General features: G+C 37.3%; 1 protein-coding gene across 1 annotated transcript; it reads left to right on the top strand.

Annotated features, from left to right (window-relative positions):
• The first annotated feature begins 1,746 nt into the window (after window positions 1-1,746).
• C5H1orf146 (chromosome 5 C1orf146 homolog) lies at window positions 1,747-11,085 on the top strand. Its single transcript, XM_074906563.1, has 6 exons — window positions 1,747-1,813; window positions 2,809-2,934; window positions 4,900-4,993; window positions 6,109-6,277; window positions 9,066-9,144; window positions 10,524-11,085. The coding sequence occupies exons 2-6, from the start codon at window positions 2,866-2,868 to the stop codon at window positions 10,641-10,643; spliced, it is 531 nt and encodes a 176-aa protein (XP_074762664.1). The 5' UTR covers window positions 1,747-1,813; window positions 2,809-2,865; the 3' UTR covers window positions 10,644-11,085.
• The last annotated feature ends 121 nt before the right edge of the window (window positions 11,086-11,206 follow it).

Raw genomic sequence — 11,206 nt, forward strand, 5'->3', positions numbered from 1 at the left:
ACAGAATTTACACAAGTTAAAATATAACAACTGGAGTCAAAATACTGACAGGAAGCAGTTTCTGTTAAGGTTTTGGGTTTTCTCATTGTATGCAGCTACCCATCATTGTACTTTGATGACTCTCAAGGAGGTATTTTGAGTTGGGGAGTGTCCAACTTCATGTATGATAAATGGCTATCAGGAAAAAAGGCATCTGCTGGTATCCCAGGAGCCTAAATCCAGTGTTTAAATCTCTCTGTATTTTTTTTAATGTAATATTTATCCTTTCTTTTATGTACCATGCATTTCTAAACAGTATTATACTGAAGGAAAAAAAAAATCTACTCACCTGTTAAAGACATTACTGTGAATCATCTTTTTATTCCACTCTATTACTGCCTATTATTTTTTCTCCATCTGAATTGTTGCAATTAAATTAATGCACGTATATATTAGACATATTCCAAAATATGAATTCAGATACACTATAGTGTTATAAATCAAGTACTACTACAACAAAATAGTTCCTACTCATTACTTTGTGTACTGAAACACTAATTCATTCTTAGTGTGCATGAATTCAGACTTCACGTTGGCAGATGTCAGCGGGATCATAAATCACCATAAAACTGCCTCATTATTTTGTAATTGTATTTTAAAATAATTCCTGATGTTCTTAACTCCCTTATTTTTGTATGCAATCAGAGCACATGGCTCCACTGTTACAGGAAATGGCTTCACAGTGTGTTGGTCCTGTCACAGCTCTCTAGAACACTGCAGTTGGGATACCTCATACATCTGTTATTTTCATTTAATTTGCTAACTTTCACATTTATACTCCACAGAAATTTAAAAATTCAGTATTAGAAATATTTGACTTACTATTAAAAGTTGCATGACATTTCCATACTCTTGCAGCGAGGGGTAACTGTAACTTGGGTGTATTTGAGCAACAGAAGTACGAAATCAAATGCAAATCCACTTCTTGTCTGAAACAAAAAGAAGAGTCATTTTTAAAACACTAAGATGTCTAATTCTTTCCAAGCAACCCAGACAATTTGCTATTTAAATGTATAATTTTTAATATATGAGATTACTTTTTTGTATTTTAAAGTGCTCTAAAAAGTGTTTAAAAAGGAAAAACTTTTACCATAATTTCAAATTTTCAGTAAAAATACTGGTTTCAGTCGTTGGTCATGAGTCTAGATTTGCATACTAGGTGAAGAGCAAGGCTGGAAATCAATGTTCTTTTTAAGTACTTTTAATGACTGCACTCCAGCTCTTCTTTGCCGTGTAAAATTAGTTTCTTCTTACATGATGAAAAAAGAAGCTCCAACATTCTTTCACTCTAAGTGGTGCTGTTTCTTGCTTTCATGTTTTTGTACTGTGTAACTTCTGTATTTAGAGTATCATAGAAAATAATTTGCAATATTCTTCCCCAGAAACAGCTGCCGAATTAACTGCCCATTAAAACACTCTCTCAAGGTTTTTTCCTATGCAAAAGTAGATTTATTACCATCGTTTGTAACACTCACTTGTTTTGCCTGGTGTCCTTCCACGTTTTTGTCCTTTCAGCCCTTTTTATCATCTAAAAATGTCACACAGTCTATACTTGTACGGCAGCAGTCTCTCAGGCCGACACCAAGATTCTGGAAGACGTTTTACGGGAAGACTTCAGAGATGGCAGGGCTGGCAGCAGCACCGGCAGCCAGTGCCCGTATGCTGCAGGGCAGCACGAGGCCAGCACTCCGGAGTCGAGCGGGCCGGAGAAAAGGCAGGAGCTGGCTTCGGCGCTTCCTCGCTTCCCACCAAGGCCTGAGTTACCTTCTGAGCAGTAAGTTACGGGCACTTCATTTGGGTGTTGGGAACTGCTGTTTGCCGTCTCGTAACCTCTCAGGCCTGTGAGGCAAGGTTTGGTTTCAGCTGCCGCCCGTCCCCGCTAAGGAGCAACCTTGGTTCCTCCTGAGGGCTGCGGGAAGGAGACGGGGCCCCACAGCGGCCCTGCCGAGGGCTGACCTGCTCGGTGCCCAGCCGCGAGGCACCAGGTCTTGCCCGCCGCCGGGGCTCCCGCTGCCTTCCAGGCAGCCCGGCGGGGCCACAGGGGTTTCACTTTAGTGCCTGGCCAGGTTTCTAAAACGGGGAGAGGCGCGGTTAAAACTTGTATTGGGAACCAGCCCTCCAGCGCTCCCTCCCGCCACCCCCCCGGCTCGGCTGGCGGTGCCATCGCGCCACCGGGCGCCTCAGCGGCGTGAGGCCCGGCCCGCCCTCGGGGCTGCCTCACACTCTTGCCAGGCAGCTTCAGTGAGTATCCCCAGTTGCACCACATGAGCCTTACTGCAATAGAAGCGTCTGCCAAGCTAGATGCCCAGGAGTATTTTCAGGAGAGTGAAAGGCAAACGTACATGAAAAAGAGCTAGTGCGCAGGCCTGCGGCATAGTGGGCTCCTCCAGGCTGGGCAGGAGGCCCACGGCGGTCTTCCCAAAAGTATCTTAATGTAAAAGGTACACAGTGACAAATGTGCCCCTTGAAAATAGGGCAAATGTTCCTTAGTCGTTTTAAGTGCTTTTAGGAATGTTTTTCTGAAGTCCTTATTCATTATGTTGCTCTCCCTATTATGCCTTGTAGATATTAAGCCCTCTCAGATACAGATTCTTTAAAGTCATGTAGGTATCTAATTGCCATCTTAAACCAGTTCAGTAGTAGTAGGCAACTGTATACATTTTGAAGAATTAGGTAGTGCCCTGTTTTGTAATCACATCTTTAATGGATCTGCGTGCCTTAAATATTTAACCTCTCTAACTGGCAGGTAATGTTTGTCATTTTTCCAAGCTTTTCAGAAGGTGGCACCTGAGATTTCACTGCAAAGGCATTAAACCCTTGAAAACAATGACAGAAAGTGGTGGGCAGGAACAGTCAAGATGGATAACAACGGTTATTATGAGTACAGCTCTGCAGGTACAATACCACTTGTCAAGAGCAGCATCTGACTCACTAAGAAATGCTGAAAGAAGCGTTTCTTATATTCTATATGTGGAAGTGTTTTATGTACTGTAAATGAATATAGCTTTTTGAGGATAAAACAATGATATTAGTCTGAAGTTGCTTCTACTGTAGTACCAGGTCTTTATGTGTATGTGTGGTTTTTCTCCTAGCTACTTCTGCATCTATTTAGTATTCTTGCCACCTGCTATTCTGAGTTACACTGCTTTAGGATTGTCCTCCTGACTCATCATTTTCACACTACAGTGATGCTGCTTTCAATTAGTACTATAAATAAGTCCATCAGAAATGTTTTTAATTTCCTGAATTTCTCCCTAAACACTTTATTTTCTACTACCCACTATCAACATTGGAGTAGACTATTGCTCAGTAAGTGTGCAACTCACTTTAAAATAGTGAGTCTTACAGATACTGATTTAGATTTATATCCATTAATATCAGAAGCCTGGACTGTGTTCCCCAGTAAAGTGAAAGGGTATGTCAAGGAGCTGGTAATTAGTTTCTGCAGCTGAGGCCAATTTCATGCCAGCTGGAGAGAATTTAGAGGCAGGAGGGCTTTGATTCATAAGCAAGGATATCTTATGCTAGCTTGGCTGGCAAGGTTATCACCCCATTTTTGCTGTGTAAAAGGGTGAATGATGTTGAAGTAATTCCTGAATCACCTCAGTTTAAAGCCTGTTCTTATTTGTCTGCTTGTCTTGAAATGACAGCCTGTAAACTGTTCCAGTCTGGGAACTGCTTCAAGAGCAACTTAATCCATAATATGGTGAGAGGTATCGAAGGGCAGTGATCTCATCAGCTATACCAGCGTAACTTGCTCCTATTAATAAGGGCCTCAGCTCTACTCAAAACTACTGCTGTTAGTAAGGATTCCCAGTGAACAAAGATACATAAATAGCTGAATACAAATCTAAGATAGCTTTTCTTTTACAAAGGTAGTGCTTTGTATCAGTTTTGGTTATGAGATTTCTCCCTTCCCTGTGCAGCTATCCTTTTCTTATAGCTGTTACCTGTATTTGTGCATTAAAAAATTCACTGTCAGCAGTGGCTTTGAAGCAGAGTTTTTTCCAAAATTGTATTTATACCTCATAAGCAGCTGTCACTGAGTGTTCCCTTTTCAGACCAACCAAAAGCATAACATTTCTAGTTACTGTCTCCTTCAGGGTTCACTTGCTATCCTGACTTTATTTTGTACTCTTCCACTAAATCAGGACACTCCCCTGTATAGGCAGGTTGGCGATGCTTCAAATGGATAGGTTAAAGAACACGTTATTAGCTAAAAAAGATTCAGTGATTTAATCTTTAAAATGTGTGTTTGAGCAGCTTCTGTAGAACATACTGCAGAATGTTTTTGCAGGCTGAAAAATACATCCAAACCCATTCCATTCTGTAGATTATTATGTTGCATAGTTCAATGTTCTAGTTTTCCTGAGTGGATTGCATTTTGTTAAAAAGCTTTAAAGAAAATCATATCCCATACAGATTTTCTGAACTGTCTTCCAAATGAAATGCTGACATCTGTGAAAATAATGCAGTCTAATTAACTGGAGTCATAGAAACACACTACTGTATGTTCCTCACTTCTGCAAATCCTCCTTTAGCACATTTTACAAAAATAGACTGTAAAATGTTTGAGCGTCTTTATGTATTATGCAGGAGTTTCCTGAGGCAAACTGAATGTATGCATACAAATTTGTCATTCAATGTTTGATAACTTCCAAGGCAAATATTTCAGAATCTCATTAACTGAAAAAGTTTAATTAACTTTTTACTACTTTTTTATTGCAAGGGGAATAAAAAATATTTTTTAAACAATGAGGCTAAAGTTCTATCTATAATGGTTCAGACAATGCTTTAAGAATATTTCTAATATCTTGGCTGAAAACATATTTTTAAAATAACCTTTTAAAATTTATTCAGAATCATGAAATTTCTGCAGTTCTACAGAGGCAACAACACCGACTTCGATATTCAGATTCAGTGGAAATTGGATCCGTGATTTTTTCTCTTTCCGGTACAGTACTTTGAAGTTCATGCTTTTAAACTCATGAACTCTGATGAGGTACAAGGTCAGCCCTTTTGTAGGCTACACTGAACTGAACTAAAGCAGCCTTGTTGAAACGTTGTGCAGTAGTGGAAGGAGTTGTGCTGTGATTGCACGTTAATCGGAGGATGGGGCAGAGAACTTTGGGGATGAAACATTTTCATTGCTTTTTACTTTTTTGGGGCGTATTGTAGAACATTAGATTTGATGATTATCAGTTGAATCGTTCAGTAAATTCTTGTTGTAACTGAGCAAACACGATGAGTGCCACTAACATGTAAGACAGCCATCAAGATCTTTTGTATTCATGGCTGTAAACACAAGAGACTCTAGGCTTTCATCTTCCAGGTTAAATTTGCAGACCTGGTGGTAGCAGAGGAGTTAGGGAAAGGATTTTTGGGGCAGGTTTGATTACAAAATCACTGAAACTGCAAATAAGAAATATCTATCCTTCCTTTTTTAGAGCAGAAGATGCTCTAGACAGGTAGGCAAGACCCTTTGAAGGTTTCCTGAACTATAAGGACTAATAAGGCACACATTGGCCTAGTCTTTTTCATCCTCGATTGTTAAGCCTTCTAAACTTCAGCTGCCTTAACTTTCCTTTTCTGAAGAACTTGGTTGATGGGTTTATAATTTCATTTTTCATTATAGACAGTTTAGCTAATTTTTAAGATGTTACAGGTGTGTTTATGTCATTTAGAAATGGGACTTGTGGAGCTCTTCAGTCAGTCTTCGTATTTGCCCTAAATTCATTCCATTATAGCAATTGCTTATTCCTGAGGCATGTGCTTTCAAAGGCATTCATATGTCTGTACTTTAAGTGGATTGAACAGTTGGGGGTTTTTTTGATGTTATGGTAGAATATAATGTCTGAGTTATTTGTAGTTTTATCTTAAAATTACTAATTGTTGCTGTCTAAATCTCATTATTGCATTTCACTGTCAAGATGTATAAATTCATTCCTGTGTTTTGTTCCATCACCTTTTAAACTAATGGTTGAATAAGAATTCTGCTTCCTAGTTTTTGGTGAGAACTTAATCACATTACTGCCATGGCATGTATATTTACATCCATTTCTTCAATAGGTGTTGCATTTATACTGTCAGACACTCAAGACTTGCTTACGACAGGAGAAGAACAGTTTTCTGAAAGAATTCAGAAGTTCATAAACATTCATCGGAACAGTTTTTTGGTTTTGTCAGCTGCTCTTCATGGACCAAACGAATGGAATGTCATGTTTAGGATTCAGAGAAGGTATGATTTCAACATCAAACCAAAGTTTTTATTGCTAGGAAGTAATGAAGTAGCAGTCCTAGATTCAGGAATATTTTTTTAGGAATTATTTTCAGGAATATTATTTTTATTTTGCTAATGCACGGGAAAATTATTTAAAGCATATGTTTATTAATGGCAAATTAAAAGAATACAAAGTGAATCAGTCTGACGCCATAGGTAACAAAATAGGACATTCCTCAAAACATAGCAAGTAAGAGCCCTTTCAATCACTTTAGGGCTATGTAATATAATTATTTTTAAAGTTTTCTCATGAACTGGAAAATTAGGCAATATTATTAGTTCTGTCAGCACCTTTTCACGGTCATTTCCAAAACAGAACAGGCAAATTCCTTCATGAGAAAAGACTCATAAAGCACAGATTCTTCACCAGCTTTTAAAAGCTGTTTTCTTGGAACTGTGTCTGTTATACAGAGCTAGAACAACTGAAATAATCAATGTTATTTTACACCGAAAGTGTAATACTGGACATTAAAACTGGTGGGTTATCTGTGATTTCTAATGAAGCCTGAAAATTTGCATGCTTCAGTACATACCTGCTGACAACAGTGATCAGATTGCACTCCGTACTCATAGCCAGAACTATTTTCTGGAAGGTACAGTCATCCAAACTGCAGTTGGTCTTCCCTCTTAGTGTCAAAGAAGTGACTATTCTAATGGAGTCTTTGATCTTTACCTCCTTGAAACTAGCAGCAGTTTCATTAAATCCTGGGCATGCTGCCAAATGCTGCTGAGTAGCAGAGTGTATGGGATGAAATGTAGGGAATCTATTACCCATTTGTAAAAACTCCATACATTTTCATGAGAGGTTTTAAAAGCTCTGCCACCATTCAGCAAGAACATGTTATTCAGCTGATGGCAGTGCTAATTCTTAATCTACTTTGTGGTTATGTACAACAGCTTTTGTGCATATGTTGATCACTAACAAATGTGATGTTTTAAAACTGTATTCCATTTAGCAAGTCAGTAGTTTTATTAAAATAAAAATAATAGTTTTGCCATTGCAGGCCATACCAAATTGATGTTGACGAGCCACAGTTATATTTTAGATGCATGTGCTTTTTTACTACCTGACAGCTTGGAGTTCTGCTATTCTATGTAAATCACCGAGATTTACATTGGTGGGGTTGAAACTTGTGCTGTATTCTCTCAAACAAATCATCTGTTGGATCTGTTAAGAAACAAAGTCCACAGGTATTTTCAGGTCTTCCTGTATTACTGTTTGTATCTGCTCTTCTATGGTTTTGTTACAACTGGGGAAGGATTTCTTTTTTTATTAACGTTACAGAATTCTTGTTCAACAACATGAACGCTTTATGTAGGGTTGTGTGTATCATGGAGGAAGTGAGAGAAAAGCCATCTTTATCATCCCAGCTCAAATGAGCATTCCACTAATACCCACAGTAAACGTTTATGTTAATTTTTAAACACCTTGGAGCAAAGGCCAGCCCTGTGTTCTAATGGCCATTGATCAAATTAATAAATACAAACTAAATTTAGACCTGGGGTAATTGGAAACAAAACTAGTGATAGAAATGGATTTTCATGGATCTAGGTAAGTAACATGTAATTGTTCCTTTGTTGCACTTCATTCATTGGTGCTTTGCTTAGCCCACTGCTAGTATTAGAAAAATTGCATCTGTTTATTTCCTTAATCCTTAAATGGCAACTGATCCACAGTTTCTGCATCAGATTTTAGCAAAACTTAACAGGGGCCTGAGTACCTACTTTTAGGGAAGAACACTGCCTAGAACATTTATTTTTGCTAAGAAAGAAGAGCAGACAGACAAGTTCAGATCAGGTATCTAACCAGCATGGGTCTTACTGTGAATGAGTCCAAGTCATCAAACAGACTGAGGGGAAGAACAGGTGGTAGTCACCCGGGGAGGCCACAGGGGAGTAAACAATGGAGCAGCTAGGCACTATGTTTGGATTAAATTTTTGATTATTTAAAATCCCTCATTCTCTGTTGTTAAAGTCCCTATCACATTGTAGCTCTACAACAGAAAATGGAGCAATGCTAACTTTGTTGTCATTGTTACAACACACTTAAAATACAAGTCTTAAGGAAAGGCTCTGTGCTTGCCTAAGCTTTGATCTGTCTTCCATGATTGCACTGAATGACAACTGATGCTAGCATTTTAAATCTTCAGATTCCATTCTCAAGAATGAATGCACGTCAATAATACTATAGAGAATTAATTTTAGGTTAAATTATTTGAATGATCAAGTCTTTGCATGAAATTCTTAGCAGAATTATTCCATTATCTTAACTGCATCTGATGTACAGATTGTTATATTTAGATAGTACACTACAAAGATTTAGTTCAAATTCTAAAGTATTTTCAACACAGTGTTTTTAGATACTTTTCCTGTGTTCTTTCAAAGCCTTAAAACCCCCAAACACTTTTTTACTAGCACTGAGAACAGACAGTCTTCAACAGTATAGCAGAAGAGGGTTTAGTTCTCTCTGAATGTACACATGTTGACTAATTGTCAGAGAGCCCTAGAAAAAGAAATGAGCCCTTCCAAATCCCACCCAGACACGTGGTACAGAAATGGGACAGATGGCTATACAAACAGCAGAGACACTCCAGTTGCTGTTAAAGATAAAAGCAATCATCTCTGTATGTGTGGTGAAGGCACAGTGAGAAGTTGTTTACATCATGTGGGAATGCTTTTTGAGTTTTATGGCATAACAAATGAAATATGCATTCTAAAAGTAACCTTAACTTATTTTGATATTCAGATTCCTGGGCAGTAATTTACGTATAATACCAGTTCATAATACTGCTGAAGCTGTTAAGTTAATGCTAACTATAGCTAAGGTAAGTCTGGTTGCATATACTTAAAAATATTCATTCTTCAGAAACATAATCAGCCAGGATAAGCCAAGAACTATAAAATATTTATTTTTCCATAATGGAACTTTTTGGGTCATATTGACCACAGTTCATGTCATATATTGAGGTAGGACTGTTACTCTGATGCTTTAGCTGAGTCTTTGAACTACAGTTAAGGGTAACTTTAAAAGCTATGAAGAGAAATTAGATATTTAAGAGCTAATTCAGCTCTGATTTACCACTGTTAAATTAGTATGTCTTGTCTTCATTTACTAGTGCAGAACCACCACGGAATCTAAATATGTAATGACAAAGTAAAAATGCCAATTAGAAAACTTTAGTCACTTGTGGATTTTTAATGATGCACATACTAGTATATTATTTCTACAGCTTAATGAGTGTAATTTATCTGTGTATCTACAACATATCCTGTACGCATCAACACATTATTAATTAAATTTGTTAACTGAGCCTCTTTAAAGATCATTTTTCCATTAAAATTCTAACTTAGATACTAACTATAACAGTACTAGCAGCATCTCATGTACCAAAAATAAAAAGAGCAAGTTGAACATGTTAGGAGTCAAATATGAATTTACATTTTATCATTTTCTGAAGCAACCATCTCAAAATAATTACCATTAACCTATTTGCAGTATGCATCATTTTGAAAGTGTGTAAACTACATCTCACTTATATATGGCAAAAGCTGTTAAATACTTATTACAATGCTGAACGTTGTACTTAAATTTTTTATGGAATCTACTGATGCCTGGCCCAGTCGCTTAACACAGCATTAACCTAAAAGCTTTTAAGATTACTGCTGATCCTATCAACTTGAATTTGCTTTTCTACTTGTTCAGAATGTTTACACCAAACTTAAGCAGGAGAGCCCCATAAGAAGTGATGCTAGTGTACACCACAAGTCTGTTGGTTGCCATTACATTATTTCTTACTAAGGCAGTACAAAACCAGTTTAATGAGCTCATCTTTTGCCAGAGAATCCCTAATGGGTATAGAGCCTATGAAATTAACTTTTTTTGCCCCAGGTTAACAGACCTGGCTAAGGGAGCAATACCATCCAACTAATCCCAAGCTACCAGACCCAACTCCTGTTGAAATACCATCCAGATATTCAGATGCCATGCTGACAGGACTGGTTATTTTACAACTGGTATCCCTTTAGGTGCAAGACATCAGATCACCTCTGTGTACATCATTCCAGAATATCTACTTCAGAGAACATGATTCAGATTTTACTGCTGAATCATTTCACATTTGTACTATTTGAAAAATAAGATGTTGAATATTCTGTTACGTAAGAGTTATTGTGTCCTACTCACAATGTTTTTCTTTCCTCTAAGATAACTTCCAAGCCACAAGCAGATGATACTCGTTACAAAATGGCAATGACAAAAGCCCAAATAATAGAAAACAGTCCAGTTTGGAAGATGCTTCAGGAGTACCAGCTGCATTGTAATTAATTTAGTATTTGGGGTTTTTATTCATAAATAGTGGCTACATTTTAAACAAAATATAGAATGTTCTTAAATAGAAAGTTACATTTCAAAAGACTATATACATCTTATGCATTTGGAATGAAAATTTATATTACATAACTATACAGTGAAAAATAGCATGTATTACACCAAATCTGCATTCTAAGAAAAAAAAGGGGTTTAACTGCACTACAGAAAAGCCATCCTTATTTTTAACTTGATTCTGAACTTATGAGCTCATCTGTGTATAATAATTTCCCAAAGGAAAACTTGTAACATTAAAGATAAGGATAAACAATTCCAAAATACAGGTTTCCCATGCATAAACAGGTCCATGTATGAAATCTTATACAGTGTGTTTTTAAAACACGAGTGTTATCTGTTGTGTTACTAAGTCTTGAAATCTTACTTGCCTCAAAGTTGATGTGTTTTTCTTTAAGCCTGGTTTCCTTTGCCATACTGTTTCTACTGCAAGCTATTTATCTATAGCTTGCAGTCCTGTTTGTAAATACAGAAGCTTGTTTGTCAGCATTAAAAAGGGTTAATAA

Source organism: Athene noctua, chromosome 5, assembly GCF_965140245.1.
Source record: "Athene noctua chromosome 5, bAthNoc1.hap1.1, whole genome shotgun sequence".
In the NCBI taxonomy this organism is placed as follows: domain Eukaryota; kingdom Metazoa; phylum Chordata; class Aves; order Strigiformes; family Strigidae; genus Athene; species Athene noctua.